At 41.0% G+C, this 18,227-nt stretch overlaps 1 protein-coding gene across 1 annotated transcript; it reads right to left on the reverse strand.

The window, feature by feature from the left end:
- Positions 1–281: 281 nt before the first annotated feature.
- On the reverse strand, positions 282–14,237 carry sv2ba (synaptic vesicle glycoprotein 2Ba). Its single transcript, XM_075472004.1, has 12 exons — positions 13,769–14,237; positions 8,259–8,439; positions 6,895–7,046; positions 6,350–6,483; positions 5,701–5,790; positions 4,926–5,039; positions 4,262–4,350; positions 3,956–4,120; positions 3,707–3,840; positions 3,375–3,575; positions 2,847–3,006; positions 282–1,699 (listed from the first exon to the last, which is right to left on the reverse strand). Exons 1-12 carry the CDS (start codon positions 14,235–14,237, stop codon positions 1,516–1,518), a joined length of 2,073 nt encoding a protein of 690 aa, XP_075328119.1. The 3' UTR covers positions 282–1,515.
- Between the last annotated feature and the right edge of the window lie 3,990 nt (positions 14,238–18,227).

Below are 18,227 nucleotides of genomic sequence, written 5' to 3' on the forward strand. Positions count from 1 at the left end.
TGATTTTTTCCAGTGCAAGGCTTATGGGTGTTGTAGTATCTAGAACTGCAAAAATAATGTGCAAAGCACGGCCACTCCTAATTTTAATGATTGTCAATTATGTTGAGGAAAACTCACAGTTCACATCTGCATGGACTTTGTATGCAAATCATCTGTACTTCAAATACACACAATAAGAGGTATATTCATTTAAAGAAATATTTTGCAAATCTGATATAACATCCAGGGTTTGCAACTTGCTCACTGCATATTCCGTACTTCATATAAAGCAGGAGACTGGATCACAAGCCCTCAGCTTTATTCAAGTCATGATGCAGCTATTATGGTACAACTAATATACACAGATCTATATGTACAACAACAATTACAGTGTTGGTAGTCAGACTGTTGTGTCTCAGTAAATTCACAGACATGTGGAGAACAGCCAAACACACACATACACACATGCACGCACACACTGCTCGTTCCATGTCAAAAAAAAAAGGTAACATCTTGATACGTGAGAAATGCAGCGAGTTCTGCGAATCAGTTTGTTAATCAGAACGTTAAGGTGAGAGCATCATATCAAGACATCTAACCTTTCACTTTTGTATCACCCCTTCTCTCTCTCTTTTTTTTTTTTTTTAGAAAAAGACAAAAAACAGATTAAAAGAACAGTTTCTTACACTTCGTCATGGCAAGATGTGACAGACAAGACTCGGATTCTACATTAGTAACACCTAGGAAAACACAGCTCTACAGTTGAGGACACGGCCTCTCAGATTTGAAGACAAGACGACAAATAAGGAGGAGAATCCGGTCAGCTTGGATTTGGATCAGCTGGGAAAAAAGTTGAACAGGAGGGAATTCATCTTCTACATTTAATAAATAGGTCAGTCCAGGTTTATACCTGGAGAGAACAAACAACTACAGAGGACTACAGACATAAAAAAAATAAATAAAGACTGGGTGAATGAAAGAAAAGTTCTGAAAGTTTTTCCTTCTCTGAGTAACAACACCAGTTGTAATATTGCTGCTGTGCTTCCGCTGTGAGTATGACAGAATTCTCCCAGCTCAGGTTATCACGAGAGTAGCTCTCTCTTTCTTCAAGAGGGAATGAAATCAAAGCACAACATGGTAACATGAACTACATCACCATTCAAGCACAGACACAGTTTCATCTCATATTAATCTTTTACACAAACCTCAAACAAAACGGATGTTGCTACGCTCTGTGTAAACAAAAGACAGAGGATGACAAAGACTAGATTCATATGATGTGACAGAAACACTGGGCAGCCTGAGGAGCTTACTGGGAACAGAGAGCAACCACAGGTTTGTGTAGGCAACCAGACGGGTTTTCAACATTTTGTTATTTATATTACCGTGACATACTCATGAACACAACTCACACAACATAGCCTCCCGTTCTCGTCTTTCTGTTTTCCGTTTAAGCTGATCCTTTCCCCAAAACGTGCTTCCCCCATATAGCTATTTTGTGTCTGGGGCACCGAAGCAGCAGGAAGTTTGGCTTTTTCAAGAGAGGATTTTCTCCCGAGTTTCAGGCAGCTTCAGGGCCACCAGACCTCCACAGACGAGGGCAGCGAAGGCCAGGAAGATGGGGATGATCTTAGTGATGCCGATGAAGGCTGCAAAGATGAAGCTGGCGAGGATGGCTGCCAACTTACAGATGCCGTTCAAGATACCGAACGCTGTCCCTCTGCAGAGTCAAAAAAACAGAGAAGCATGAGCATTGACTGACTGATGGAATAGAATAAGTTGATTATTGTGTATATTTGGACCAGTTGGTAAAGGGCAGCGTAAAGGTGGGGCTCCGTGGTCATTTATAAAACAAAAAAAACAAAGCTCCTTTAGTTTCACAGAAACTTAAACAGTCTTTTTTTTTGCCAGCAACCATTGATTTCCTTTAGAAGAAATGAAAAACTAACAAGTGCTAAACTGATGAGTTGGCTTTAAATTTCAGCTGACTTTCTAATATTTTCAACTGATTAATTCTATAAAGAAATGGACATTGACAGAAATGAAAAGTGTTTCACTTGCATGCAGTATGGAGCCTGGTAAATCAGGCTGAACAAATAAGCCAATTTTACATTGACTAACAAAGTAAATCTAAAGTGACCTTTAAAAAGCTACAAATAAATTGAATCCCACTTGTTTCCTGGGATGGGCTTGAAGCTAATACAAAAACGTACTTTCTGTCACCAGAGGGTGGTGGTAATGCTTGCTAGTGGAAGACGCAAAGCAGAGAGAGGAGGAAAAAACAACAACTACAGAGAAAAGGGAGAGAGCTCTCCTGCGGGATTTACTTTCATCTGTGGAAATATCTGGCATATTGTATCTGGGAGAACGCTGGTCAGTCACATGGCTTTATTGTTTGCTGGCTCAGAACAGAAACAGCTTTTGGATCATATAATTTTCCATTTTCAAAGTCATTTCCATTCTCTCTTATATGCACCAAATCTTCCAAAACAACCCAACACCTTACATGAGCATATATATGTTTTTGTTAGTTTGGAATGGTTTTAATTTTAATTGTTTTGGCCATGGAATGACAATGAAAACCCAGCTTCTGTTCAGAATAATTAGCACTCTCATATATTCTAACATTAAGTTGAACTTCTACTTTTACAACATGAAAAAAAGCCCTAACTGATGGGTTTAACATCCACGTGGCCATCTTGGGTGATGCGTTTGGCTGGAGCTACCGGAGTGTCAACTTAAATACTTCAGTTAGCCTTGTCTGTATAATAGTGATCTGTATTAAAACAAAGTGAATGTAATGATCGATGTGGCACTTTGAAAGCTGTTACCCATAAACAAACCTGGTTTTAAAAATTGGCTTCTACCTTTTAGAAGAGGGGTAAAGCTCCACGGAAATGACCTCTAATCCATTCCAGGCTGCCACGCTGACAGCATAGAAGAGACACTGCCAACATATTACAGCTCCTTGACTGAAACTTAACAGCAGCAGGAACGTGCAGGCTGACGACGCCAGCATAGAACCACCTGGAAAGAAAGACGAACGGATCATGCAATCCAGTCTGACTGCAGTCTGGGAAATAGTGCCAATATTTCCTCTACTCATTCATGTTCTTTGACACAACTCAAATATCTCGTTAAATCTTACTCTTAACCCTGCTTCGTTTGGTTTGGACAGCAATCCTTCTTTACGAATGAAACGACCATGACTAAAATAGGTCTACCCATTCTAAAAATTAAACACACAGTGGTCCAGGTGGAAAGAGATGCTTCCAACTTAAACACATTGCTTTGTAGTCCTGCTTACAAACGTCTTTCTGCCAAGAAAACACAATTCCTTTTGTGATTGAAATAGATATTTGCGGTTCAGTACTGACGCTTTTTGCTCCTCTCACCTATTATTCGGATTCTTCCTATCTTGTCCATGAACAGTGCTGAGATGATGTTGCCAGGCAACACAGCTAAACTGCCCAGGAAGCTGACCATGTAGATGACGATGTCGTTTTCCTCCAGGAAGTTCAAATGGCAGCCTTTCTTTGGGTGAAGGAAGGTGGTGTTTTCCATTCGACATTCTTTGAACTTTTCCTGCCACAGGTCTGCGAAGAAAGCACAGAGAACCAGAGAGGGTGAGAGTTACTTTGGACTGCAGTTTCCTCCTCTAACTGCTTCAGGAGAGACCTATGGCTTTGGCTAATAATAGCTGTGTCATAGCATCCCAGTATGGTACCTGTGTTATAGAAGACAGTGTTTTTGATGGTGCAATTCTCAAAGAACGTGTTGGTTGATTTGATATCCTCAAAGTAGCAGTTCTCAAACAGAGAATCCTCAAACTTGACAGACTTAATTTCAATATTTGCAAACCTAAATGAAAGGAAAGAAAAGACATGAAGCTGCAGCCTGAACAAACTGTTAATCATACTTTGAAGTCCCCATGTGTAAAAGGGACATATATTGCCAGCCGGTTAAGGAAACATACTTATCATGTATGTACTCTCCCTCGCGGTGGAGTTGGTTGACCAAAGAGAAATTAAAGTGGAAGCGCTCCACGCGTTCTCTATGAAACACTCGGACCTTGGACTCGTACTCCTCAAACTGCATGTACTTGATCATATCAGGAAACCAAACTCCCAGCCCGTGGTAGCTAATACGCACAAAAACATAATTAAACAAGCACATGAAGCAAAAGCAACCCATGGGAGTGAGACAGTTTCCACAAGATTAGAAGATAAGCTTTTCTGTTTGTGTGCTTTAGCCAAACATCTCAACATGGATGTTACGCTACCTGAAGGCCATGCAGAACCACACAACGACCAGGAAGAGGCCTTGAAGTCTGAGCTCTGGAGCAGATAAAGACATCACGTTGGCCATCACCTTTCGGAGGGAGAGACAGACAGTCAAAGCTTGACATGTTTGGTAAAACTCACAGTTGTACGTGACAATTACCATAATCCCTTTAAGACGGCATAATTGAGGGTGACGCAGTGGTGTCTGAGTGCTTTTGGACCAAATATCCAGAGGCCGACTGAGCTTAGCTCTACTAAAGACCACAGGCGTAAGAGACGTTGCCAGTGCTGCATTCATGTGTTCCCCCGCAAGTAAGGGCTAGAAAAAAAAAACTACAAGAAGGCATCTACAAATAGTCGGTAGTTTCCTCAGTGCAGATGTAAAAAGGAGAAAACTTTCACCAACAGTTCAACAGAACAACTGTTCTATGTCACCCTGGTCTTCAAAGCAGTACAGGAGCACCTTGTTGGTTTTGTTGCGCACCTGTGAGACATTTTGTGCCTCCAACACATAAATCCAATGTGAAATAGTTATGGTCTTTTCAAATGTATCACTTAGACAAGGTGTGTGTGGTCTACAGGATAGAAAAACAAATTCAAAGGGCTTTTTTTGTTTTATGCTTTCATGTCTAGCTTATTGTATTATCCAATCATTTTCCAGACCTGCTGCAGCATGGTCATTTTTCGGACAGTCCAGCGCTGGAAGGCAGTTCCGGTGTCGCTCTGGATCTCTATGAACTCATCATCCTGGGTTTGGGGAGTCTTAATGTTGGTCACCTGCACATAGAAAGCATAAGGTGGGGGCATGGCCGTTGTCCTCATCTTCATTTGACTTCATTTTCAGTTTTAGACTTTTGTGGAAGGCAGACATGGAAAGTCTGAACCAGCCCTTACGCTTTGGCTTGTAGTATGTGGGCTGATCCAGACATATTAGCGTTAGACTTTCTAAGGAGAGTGTCTGCATGGCTCTGTGTACACACCAGTTTGCCCGTGATGCTTATTTTGCTGTTGTTGTGTCACCGCGGTGAAGTGGCTACTACAAAAAAATTGTGTCAGCTACTCAAGCTCTTGAAATCCAAAATAGATGCATGGTACAAACCCTATTGAGATCTATCTAATTTTCATTTATAGAGAGCATCCTCCAGTCTGACTCCAAAACATCAAATTAGGTATAATCATGCATCTCTGGGTTTTTTTCCCTCAGCAGTCTGCAGTTATATTTGTGTGCATCTGCAAAAAAAAAACCATATAATTCTGGTGTTCCTTGGATAAATACTGGCCTGAGACCTGTCACTGCACCTATATAAGCATGTAGACTTCCTGTTTGGTCTGTCTGCTGTGCAGTGCATAGAGTACAGACAGTATATGTCCTTCATATTTTATCCAAATCATTTGAAATTTTGCTAAACATCAGCTGTTGGTGTGAATAAAGGCTTACAGTGAAGACTCTCTCAGGCTCCCCCTTAGCTTTCCAGTTGGTGTCATGAACTCGTCGCAGGATCATCCACGCCTCATCGTGTCGGGCATTCTGAAAAACCACACACGCGTACACATCAATGAATGTCTCTGTAAGCTTCAAGAGCCCTCTGTGAAATCTGTAATGGGCTTTGGTATGTGTAGATGAAATTATACATTGTGGTCTACTATATTTAAGAACGACTCTTTTAATTATGGCTCACAGTTTGACCGCTGAAACTTTCCCACATACTGCTCTACCAGCGCCAGACACACCAGCTGAGGTAAAATGTTCCCATTGGGTCTGTCTCTTATCAGAAGGAGTCAGTGTGTGATAACATGGGGGAGTGTTGCAGCAGTAACACACAAATACAATACCACATGTGGTTAAAGGCTTGACATTGTCCTGGATGGGAAACAGCGGTGGGTGGGTGTTCTGCTGATGCCTTAGCAGCTCTTTGCTACCTTTGCACAGCAGTGGGATGTTACTGTGTTTGCTGATGACTCATCTTTCTTAACCAATCACAACTTGACGTTTAATGCTGTACATTGGCATTGAATATTCGGATGCTACACTAACATAACTGCTATTTGTTATATCTATTAGGGGGGTTTCAGACTGGCTCGCTGACCTCCAGCAGGAAACGTGGACTCTCCGGCATGAAGATGACTCCGATGAGTGCAGCCAGTGCAGGAAAGAGGCACACAAAAATAAATATTCTCCAGCTGTGCATCTGAAACTGTGAACCAATCACGAAGCCCCAACCTTTGAAAAGAAGCACAAAACAAATCAACATTTCAAGAAAATGCTTCTTTTTTTTCAATTAAATTTAGGCAAATGCGAGTTTGTTTTGGTCTCTTTATAAAGCTTAATACTGGCTAGATATTTGATTGTTTTACTTTGAACACAATTTTTCTTTATCAAATAATTGCCATGTTAACTTCTCTATATGAGTCATACTGGCGAGCACCAAGGAACACTGTTGATTTAATTCAATCCCATCGAGCAAACAGAGAGGGGGGAAAAGTACCAAAAAGTTCCTGCAGTGAATTAAATTTTGATGAAAAGTGAAATACTGACTCTGTTTTTTCAGTTAAGAGTGCAGCATCATTTTCATTGTTTGTGTGTCGACATATTTTGCTTGTGTGTGTTTACTGATGGGAGTCTGCGAGTTACCATAGTGAGGAATGATTCCCCAGGCGGTGAACGAGGCGTACAGGCCTCCCAGCATCCAGAACATGCAGAGCCAGCTCAGATGTTCTCCACGCTTATCCATCTGCAGGAACTCAGTGAAGTAGGTGTACACGATCGGGATGGATCCGCCAATTCTGGGGCAAGAAGAACATTAATGTCCCCGTTGTCCTTGTCAGACACATTCTTTTTAACTTGATTTTCCTGCATTCCCTCAGTTGCTGCTGTTGTCTAAATGTCCAGATAGCTTTGGTTTCATGAATTCAGATTTTACAAAGTATATCTAAATTTCTACCCTTCTGCACTGGCTCATCGGACATAAACTGTGTTGCTCAAAGCAGTAAAAGGAAGAAAAAAACAGCTTATTTTTCTTTATTGTGTATTGATTTCAGCTGCAGACCTCCAAGTTAATACCCCGATTGTGGAAAAACAAACTTAAGCGTCCAATATCCAATGTTCGGCTTTATTTCTGAGGAAGAAATGCAGTGAAATAAGAAACTCACCATTAAATGCATTTTGGTATTTAATAACAGAAAAATGACTGGTGCCATCTGAACATTTCATGGACTGCAGCATCAGAGTTTGATTTTAGAACCATATTTCAGCCTAAAGCTGAATCTATTTCCTTTTCTCAAATCTTTTTCATGAGATTTTCCCCTTCAACTTTGGCTTAAACTAGTTCAAACAATGGAATAAACCATGACTGTGAAATAGGTTTGTTTTTTTATTTTCTTTTTATTCTGCAAAAAGCCCAACATTTTAATAATGCAGTGTAAATCTAGCTTTAGTCAGGGTGCAACCATTGCAACCACATAATCAAAAGAGAAGTGTCTTTGAAAGTTGCAGAATCCATCGGTGCACAGAAGTAACCTCACTCTAATGAGCAGGAAACAGCAGGAAGTGAGCACTAAAACTGAATTGTAGAACAAGTACACTTGTCTTAGTTAGTGCAACAAAGACAATATCTGTTGAGGTAAATGAAAAGTGTCTTTGAGGCGGTATCATTTAACTACTACAAATGCTGCAAGTATTGCAAACTCAAAAACTGCAAGCATCAGCGGAAAGAAAAATAAATGAACAGCAAAGTGTTTCTGTGCTATGTCGTTAATGAACATAAACAAAGAAATGACCCCACTGCTGTAGCATCCACCACACTGTTCCAAAACAGCCCCAGTTTGCACTAATGGAAGTGCTACCTGTTACATAAGTTACTTAAATGTCAGGCATCTTATTTTGTTTCCACCAACTGGATTATTCAAAGAAAAGGTCAGTCATTATGAATATCCACTTGAGTTGCCATTTGTTCAAGCTCTGCAAACACAAATGTGAATCTAGAAAATGCGTCTCACCCAAAGCCCGAGCAGAACCTGAAGAAGAGGAAGAAGCCGTAGCCCTGAGCGAAGCAGGACAGGAAGGAGAAGACCAGGTCGACGGTCAGGACGTAGATCAGACACTTCCTCCTCCCCATTTTATCACACAAACCGCCCCACACCAACGCTCCCACCATCATGGCCACGTACACCAGTAGACCTGTAAATACACAGAGTGATTCACACTTACTATATGCTTTACAAATACTCACATGTCTGCACGCCTGTGCAAATGCAAACACACAAACATCCAACACTAAGATGACTTGTGACCCAGAACATGCTCGTTACGTCCACCAGGGGTCTCCCTTTACCTATGGGTGAACACAGAGGGAACAGAAATCAGCACGCTCCCTGCTGTACAGCAGTGTGATGCATCCTTTCATCAGAGGTCTGACCAACATGGATATTTCCGGATATTTATCATGACGTGCCAAGGAAATACACTTAGGCTTATAATAGCTGTCCCTGAAAGCTGACAGTGAAATAAAAGGTCCCAGTCATTCGGAGGCATCTACAGGAAGAGTTTTTCTAAAAAACCTGCTTTTAGCTTTGTTCACATGTGACAAGTGTTGCTCCAGCTGTCTTTGTGTTTTTTTCTGTGCTTTCTGCAACATTTCACCGTTGCCATGAATACAAGATCATCTGAGTCATAGTGATCCGGAGTCTGTGCCGGTACTCAACAGGCAGCAGGTTTACTGTGCCATTCCTTCTGGTTGCAGGGTACTGTAACTCTCCAGGGAGTGTGATATACTCTTATTTGTTGTCAGGACTGAATCATACAGCTTCAGCCATCCACCCCATCAAGTAGTTAAAGCCTTTGGACCCGTACGTCCTGCCTGCTCTGTGTTTTTACTACACAGCCCTAATTACAGAGGGACCTAAGCAGCTTACCGGCACGTGGAGCCATAGTGTGCACCTTCCCCGTGGATTACTAAACTATCCAAATGCTCTGACACTCCACACGCCAAGCTGCACATCCCATTCAACAAGAGGCCGCTCTGGACACCAGGGGACAAAGAGTCAAAGTCATCGTGTCGCCTAATATCTTGGCCTAACTGATGCTTGAGGCAGTGTATATGTCTTTGATATGTGCACAGACAAGCTAACAGGAAGGGCAAGTGATCAGAAAGAATATCCTTCAGGTGGAGGTCCAGAATTCATCCCATCAGCACTAAGCCTGAAAAAGTGCCCTTGAGCCCAGATAGGACACTGCAAACCTGGAGGGGAAGGAGAATTCCTCTTCTCCTTGTAATATTAAAAATGAAAGCGCTTTAGTCCATTTATTGCATCTGGAAGATTGGATAATATATCTACGAAAAGATGCACCTGTGGACAAATAAACCTCACAAGTATGCACGGAGTAGAGTGAAGCAAAACTCAATCCAGACATAACTCTGAATTACTTCATAAAATTCTGTTTGTTTACAGAAATAAGAGATAAGATCACTACTGAAGCTGTAGCCATTGTTCCCTTGCATCAACAAGAGGATCATATTTAAGAGATTACAATGTGAGTCTTTTGAATACTCAACATTGGACACCTCTCATTTGCAAAAAAAGTAATGAGTGACAAGTTTACCATGCTGTTTGCCCACTTATTTTTAACTGGACGACACATATTTGCCACTAATAAAGTAGCGTTTGTGTGCTTTTACATAACCAGACGCCATGTAAGCATCATCTTTTTCAAAACACCCAATCTATTTTTTTAAGATGGTGAACACAAAGTTGATAACCTCCCAAATGGCCTTTATTTGATATCTATAGTTTGTTTAGAAACTTTAAAAAAATCTGGATTTTAGTTGGGGAGAATTCAAGCTGATTAATCAACAACAGGTGGAGTGCTGGCCTGCTACTTAACCCATGTTTGAGATGAGGAAAACTAGTAACTGTGATTCAGGTGTTATGCTAATGTATTTCATGATGTAGACACCTGAAAGAAGTAAAGTCTGGACTACAAACGAGGCCTTTCAGGCAATTCAGGAGAATAACTCGTAGTATATTACCAATATAGCTTATAAATGACACCAATGGTAATTTTGGAGTGAGTTTTGAATGCAAAAGCCACAGTTTTTTTTAGAAGACATTGCTTTTGTTTAAACAACACTACACACATTTTCTAATAACTGATCTACATTGCTTATACCAGCTCTAAGACATTCCTACGAAGGTTTTCAGAGTGTGATTTGATGCGGAATTACTATAAAACATTTACAAAGAAGTTAGGAGAGTCTTTACACTAAATCTTTTCAATCAAGTAACATTAAAAAGCCATGTGGGCTGTAGCAGACATGTATGTTGTTGGCAGCAAGCAATAGAATCTCATCAAAGTGCTCCATTGCCTTTTTCTGAGCAGGGTGCAAGGCTGCTTGGATCGAGAAATTGGCCGACACAGCTAAAATTCACCATCACAGCTAACAAAACCAGGCATGGTCTGGATGCCCATGGCAAACAAACAAGTGGTTTTGTAAGCATTGACTTGGGAGGAATGGGTAGAGAAGAAAGAAAGGAAAAAAGCTAAGTATGCAGATCTAATAAGAGAGTGTTTGAGAAATGGGTGGAAGGCTCGCTGTGAGCCGGTTTAAGTGGTCTGCAGGGACTCTGGTCAGAGTTCTGGTTATTTGTCAGATGCAGAACAAAAGAGTCACGGGGGCATCATGAAAAGCTGAAACATCCGATGGCCTCGGGTTCGCCATGATATCAGCAGGTTGCAAGGCTAGGGATATAAAAGATTGCCATGAATTAATGTATTTTACATGTCATGTCATGGAAAATAGGAAATATAATAACTTGCACTGACACTAAGTCAAAGTCCACACGTCACATTTTTGAACATATCCTTGAGACAATCGGAAGAGAAATCTTTGAAATTCAATAAAAATATGGAGCTTAAAAAACTGATTTTTTAAGGAAAGGAAAAGGAAAAGATTTTCCTTTTGTTTCCAGCATTGTGTCTCCCACTTATAAGCTCTCTGGTTGATTAAACCATCAAAGCACCATTAAAGGCAATTGTAACAAGCCTCCTGTCTTCAACAAAATGTTTGGGAGTCTATCTTCAGTCTAAGTCTGGGGGTAAGATTAAACACATCTCTGCTCTTGTGTGTCTGGTGAACAAAGCATGAGCATGCATCAGACAGCGTCATTCTGATGATCTACTTCATATTCCCAGCCAGTGATCAGAGCTCTCCTCCTGCTCTGCACAAACAGATGCTGTGATTTCATTTTCGCCGGGCCTTCCTCCCGCTATCACAGTCTGTCAGAGGCCTGAAGCGTATCTGACAGCTCTGCACCGGGCGCTGCAGGCCGCCAGGATCTCTGACTGCTGCAACATGCTCCATATTAGCCCGGGAACACACACTGAATATAATCACCACCAGGTTTCTCCTCAGTCTCTCGCAATCCCAGGAGCCCGTTGTTAAGATGAAATGAGTGATGTGCAATCTGCCACATCGCCTGGCTAAACACGAGGCCTGGGAAATAAGGGGAGTGGCTTTGATTTGCAGTTCAGTTTTCTGCACAGTGAGGAACAGACATTTTTTTTAAGATACATTTCCCAGTCAGTTATGTCTATGCTGCATACAGATTTCAAAATCAACATCATGTTTGCTTTTGGGGTGAATTATTGTAAATGAGTGAGGCTAACATGCAGCTGTAATAATATATAACAACTCGCAATCCACAACATATTCAACAGACAAATCTAATGTTCATTATATTCTGAACTACTGTTTCTTAGGAGAAACTGAACTCGTTAAACTACAATAATGATGTGTGTTGTGTGTCCCTATAGTAAAATTCCAGAACATATAGTGTCACTGCAAAGGCTTATTGAGGCTTTTCTTTGAGGCATCGTTGCAGACAACAGCCCAATTCACAGCTAGGACATACAATAGTGATTATTCTTTATTCTTGCTTTTGCCTAAAATGATCCAAGCTTTGTCTCCTAACTTGCAGGAGCAGCTGGGGGATATTTCCGTTTTATGGTCTGCAGCCATCAAGAGCCAAACATCTGCAGGATTTTGTTTCAGCCAAGCACATCGGCACATCATTTCACTGATGAGTTCCTCCTCTCTGGGTAAGCATTGCAACTCACCGACAGATGATTGTAATTAGCAAGATTAGCAAGAACTGTGAGTTTCCTAAGGGCTATATGTCTGCTTTGGAGAAATATGGTTGCTAAGTTGATTATTAGCAATGCTAGCTAAATGGTTTTAGGGACTGGTATGTCACCTGGTGGTCTGTTGCATGGAAATATTTAATCAGCTACTGCATCGGATCACAGTGTAACATTTATGCAAAAAAGAGGATTCATTCAATTTTTTCTCTTTTTAAAAAATGCTGTTTTCAACATGTGTGGAACGGATCGGCTTCTTCATCTTGCTTTATGAGACGCTTTAGGTGTTTAATTTTTAAGGACACAGAACTTCGAGACAGAAGGCTGGAGTAACCGGTTACTCCGACCTTGTTGGAAGATGGAGTTGGACCATCCCACATCCTAGTTGTTTAACATGTTACTTTAGAAGCCACATCTACCAACTCTACCATCTAAATCTACAATGGAACTCAGGGTCTATGCATTCACAATCACACCTGACAAAATGTTGGGGAGACCAGGCACCAGAGTGTTTCCACAGCCTCCTGAGTCACTCCTGCACATGACATGGCGTAAACAATTGCCATATACTTCGACTTCATCCCCTTGAGCGTGCCTACTTTTAATCTCCACTCTAAATTCCAGGACAACTATCGAGTGGCATTATCAAGAAAAATCTCCCCCAAACCTAACAGCTGTGGGTTGCAGCCAGACACACCGGGAAGGCTGGAGTTCTAGTCAAACGAAAGTAACGTGATCTTGAAAAACCACTGGGTGTCATGCTGGAGCAGCAGAATAGAACTCCAAAACAAAATTAGTCAAAAGTGAAACCAAACTTGGAGTCCATAAACAGCAAATAGATACTTATATACTGGCAAAAACTGACCTATATAAACTCTATATCTCTCTTCACAAAAGTCTTTTAAAACCAAAGATGGTGAATTACTCTGAAGAAAAAGCTAGTATTTTACCAACATAGACTCGCCAGCATGGACATGCAGTCATCTTGGAAAACAGAGTTTATGAGCAGGTCATATGAGGCTGGTAGTGGGAGAAATGTGTATATACAAAAAGCAAGTAGTCTGTATTGACATTTGAAATCTCATATATTGGAAATTTCGTGTTTCCATTATTGTTACGCTGTTGTTTTACACTTTTACAGTTCCTGTTTGGTTAGGTTTAGGCACCAAAACTAATTAGTGCAGTCTTTACTTTAGATGCTGCAGGACCTGTGTTGAGGTCTTTTGAATAAATTTGCATTCTGGAAAATTAAGCTAAAGGGGCTGAAGTTAAACATTAAAGCCAGGGGATCTTGACTAAATCTCCTAATGTGAAGAGCTGAGAATGAGAATGGGTTCATCTTTGAGGGAGGCACAACTGTGCTGCTACTCACCCAGCATTCCTTTGTCAGCGTTGGATATACACATGTCCTTCTCAGCACTGGGCAGGACAAAACCCACCACGAAGCCATCCACGCCATCAGCCATCAGCGCCAGGCCCAACACGACGAAGAGCATCCACTGGAAGCGTCCGTGGCCGCACTCCTCCATGATGGTCTCATACTGCTCTGGTAGGTTTTCCTCCTCCTCTTCCTGTTGTGCAGCCATACGGGCTTTCCTCCTGGCCTCCAACCGAGCGGCCCGCCGTGCCTCCTTGATCTCATCAGGGTGGGGGACGCCCTGGTACTCCCCCTCATACATCTGCTCGTCCTCATCTGCCCCCTCAGTGTCATCACTGGCAGCATCCTCATCCTGTGGAGGGTAGTCTGTCTGGTATGGGTAGCTTCCTCCGTCTTGAGTGTGGGTATAATCTCCACCTTCTGTCATCTGCTGGTTGACATTGTTTTGATAGGGGTCATCCATGGTTCCTGCTGTGTGTAAGGGGAGCAGGAGGGATTTTGTTTTGTAGCTGTCGTATGCTGTTGAAACTCAAGTTGTCGGCTATAATGGCATAATCCTCCCAAGGAGCTACAAGTTTCTCTAAGTGCTGCTGCAGTCTCCTGGATCCCAAGAAACAGCAGGTCTTCTGTGGTCGGTCTCAGGTTTAAGGCCTCACAAGCTGCGCTGATAGACTGTTACCTTCCTTGATTTGCACAGTGCTGCATGCTGAACCTGAAATAGACCACAAACACCTGTCAAGTCGAGTCCGACTTACAGCCCAAAAGGGCCTCCTGGCAGCTGTTTTTTAAAGGTATGATTCTTCATCAAACTCTCAGAAAAAAACAGAAAATATATACATAAAAGGTCCTCAAATTATATCATTGCATTTCTTTATTGTCTTTTATTCCCACTGGTTTGTTCCTGCCATACAACAGTTTATTCTCCCATTTTATGTTATATTTTATGTTTTTCATCTCTACTGTTAAAGCACTTTTGGTTTTAAAGTAAGTACTGGATATCATTCTAGGTGAAGAGGGTCTTTTGGCAGGAGAGATAAAGTCAGGAGTGTCGGATTCCTCTGTCGGCTGTTTGTCCTTCTGCACAAGCAGATAATCTCATCGCCTCCTCGCTCAAACGCTCTGACGCCATTTTGATCCATCACACAGCACTGCTGTGACGATTACACATTCAGATCTGTCTTGGTTTTCATAGTGACCAGAGGCAATCAATCCTGAGAAACTCAATGATACAAATTTCACTGAATCTTGTGAAAATTTTCTTTACATCAATCACTGGTAAGATTTAATTACTTGCAATTGTTAACCTGTGGCTACGTTTCCTTTTTAATTCAGAGATGAACAAATGATCTAGTGTTGTCAACATGTTTCATATTGGACATCCAAGAAGTTTACCTGAATGCCAAATTCAGTTCAGCACACAATCCATAAAAGGTCTCACAGCTGAAATATGGAGTAACACAAACCTTGACTTAACCTTTAAATGACCACTGAACTAACTCTCTCACTTTCTGCTTCTCTGTGAGTTTATTTGAGGAATCTGTTGCTGCCATCGTACCTCAAACACATTTAACAACTTAAAATGGGAGACAAATTGAAGGAACAGAGCGACACAGTGAGGTTTTGGACAACTACGCAAACCAGAGCAGCTTAAGTGCATCTTGGCATTGTTTCTGCAATTCTGTGGATTTAACACTCTTCATTTCAAAGATATTTCCACATGTGGTGTTTTGATGATGGCGGTAAAAAGAGCTATCAGTCCAACACGTCCTACAGGTGTTCAACTCAGCTGAGGTCAGGTGACAGTGAAGGACAGAGCATATGACTCACTTAATTTCCAAACTTCCCTATGAATCAGGGTTAGAAATGTTTCGTCATAAGATATAAGTGATCACCAACGACAACTTTTTGGTGCTTTTCAGTGCTATTTCCCTTTAATGGGCAAAGTAGTCCCAAAACATGCTAACAAAATACCCTGTTACAGTGTAACAAAACTTCTGAATCCCCTCACTGTATGGGTCAAGTATTCTGACCTTACTATGCTCTTGGTGTGTAGCTCACTAAATATATGGTGACTAATTTGACCATATGCCACACCTCTGTAGACCATTGTTAATGGTTTTTCAACCACTGTAATGACGGGTGGTACACTTGTAAAATCCTCCTCTATGTCAATTGTTCTTCCTGAGTCTGATCCTGCATTGACATTCTCATTCAACTGAAGAAGGCTGACATTTTCCCCTTGTTCTGACCAAGAAGTCACTCGTCCTTCTAAAATTACATTATTCCTATTGAAATGACCTATTAGAATTTGTGCACGTCATGGAACTGGACAGGATGTTAATTGCTTCGATGTACTGTACAGTGCACCTGTCTTAAAGCATCTGCATTTGCTGAAATTTCTGAACTTTTTCTTTTTGTATTTTCTTAAGTTTGTCATCATCCTGTTTATCCTATTAAAAACTAAATTAAATCTGTTTGCTTGTTGACACCAAACCTTACAAGTAATATTGTCTCTACAGAGAAAACTAAGTAAAACTGCTAACTAAACTAACTGAATCTGTACACCATACATCCTGCAATGTCACCATGGCAGACAGCACTCTCTTCATGCATTACATCAGTTACACAGTCACCTGAGATATATGTGGCTGCTACTGTATTGGCACAGGAAGCTAATAATGTTAGCCCCAATGCTAAGATAGCCACACCAATGTTAACTCAGTATGCTAATGGGCTAGTTTCAGTGTTTAAAGATATCAGATCATTTTCCTAGTTTCAAACACTGTTTTATGAGCTAACTATTTTATGCATGAGAAAAAAAACATTTTTTAGAAAAAAACATGTTTAAATTGAATAGTCAACAATCCCATTTTTCTTTTGGTTTAAAACTCAAGTAAACCTAAGGTAACCTTCTCAACATGACTGTGCAGTCCACTTAAAAGAGAACTACTGGGCAAATTGAGCACAGTTTAAGCTTGAGCATCCATCAGACCCATTTCAGAAGCTTAAAAAAAATAAAAAGATTTTTTTCAGTTTTTTTATAAAATAAATTGTACTTTATTAATTTCAGATTTTCCTTTAGGATGCTTTACTTGTGCAGGTCACTTCCTTCAGGTTAGTACTTGTCATGCATACTAAGCTTATCCTGAAATGCTTTGCTTGGTTTGGGTTGGTTTGTTCTGGTTTGGAGCCAGATTGACAAGCACTGTCATTTAATCCAGATTAAGGCTGCAGATTTTTTTTCATTTTGCCCTTGTTGCCTGACATTATTGTTTCATCGCAAAAGTCATCAAGGTGGCTGATAGCAGTGGATTATGTAAGCTGAAGTGCTCAAAATGTATTTTACTGCTCTTCGTTGTGTGTTTTTGAAATCCTCACTGTTGGAATATGTGCACGGATTGGTTTTGTTGCCAGGAGGTGCTGTGGCTCCATGATGTGATCATCACCCCCCCCCCCCCCTTCAGTTATGTGAATAAAACATGAACAATTCAGTAGAGAATTACATGAGGATCGATGCTCAGTCTGGTTGAGGGAACTGATGTTGCTTTCATCATCACACTGCAGCTCTTCTACTCACACAGCTGGCACTTGCATAACAGTTAGGCTGCTTGCACTCAGTCTTTTCTCCTCTGCCTCCCTCCCTCTGCTGTCGTTCTATTGATCCGTATTTGTGTTCATACCCATAACACACACACACTAATTCAGATGTCAAATTGGCTTTTATGCCGGTGCAAATTTTGAAGAGGTCATGATCTGCTTTCCTCTGAGAGTGCTGAAAAAGTCAGAGAGTCCCTCTGAAATCATGAAAATCAATGTGAGTCTGAGGCTTAACAGGAAGCAGAGGGGTCACGACGTATTTTACTGAAAGCTATTTCAATTTTACAAGTGACCTTTTACTGTTTAGATCATTTATTAGTTTGACTGAACCAAACTCTGCTGTCTCCACTTTATCAATGTTTGTGTAGGTTACAGCTCAGACGTGTGTGGAATTTCATTTTACTGCTGCAATACTGTATTTTGGAAACAGCACACACTCATATAAATGCACCTTTTCCCAGCTCTATTTCTCATATTTAATTCAAGCTACCAGTGAGACTGGAATCTTGTGCAGCAGGTCACAGAGCAGCTCCATGTTCATTTGTTTAGCTGCAAAGGCCTTGCACTTGAGCTCCTCCTAGGTTTTATTTACAGATCTCTTTCAGCCATATTTTACCAGCTTGTACGTTAGACATAAATTGCATTCATATGTTGGGAGGGTAGCGGCATAGATCTTTGCACGACATTTCAATAGTTATCTGCAAGATGTCAGAACCTCAGATGTGTACATATTTAAGAATGCCTTTAGCTTTTTTCCCACATTTTGTTTATTTTTCTAGGATTTATTTTCAATTTTATCAGAACCTCATGTTGACTACAACATATCTGCATTTTTTTTTGTTTAAATGTCTCAGTC

Source organism: Odontesthes bonariensis, chromosome 1 (genome assembly GCF_027942865.1).
Source record: "Odontesthes bonariensis isolate fOdoBon6 chromosome 1, fOdoBon6.hap1, whole genome shotgun sequence".
NCBI lineage: Eukaryota > Metazoa > Chordata > Actinopteri > Atheriniformes > Atherinopsidae > Odontesthes > Odontesthes bonariensis.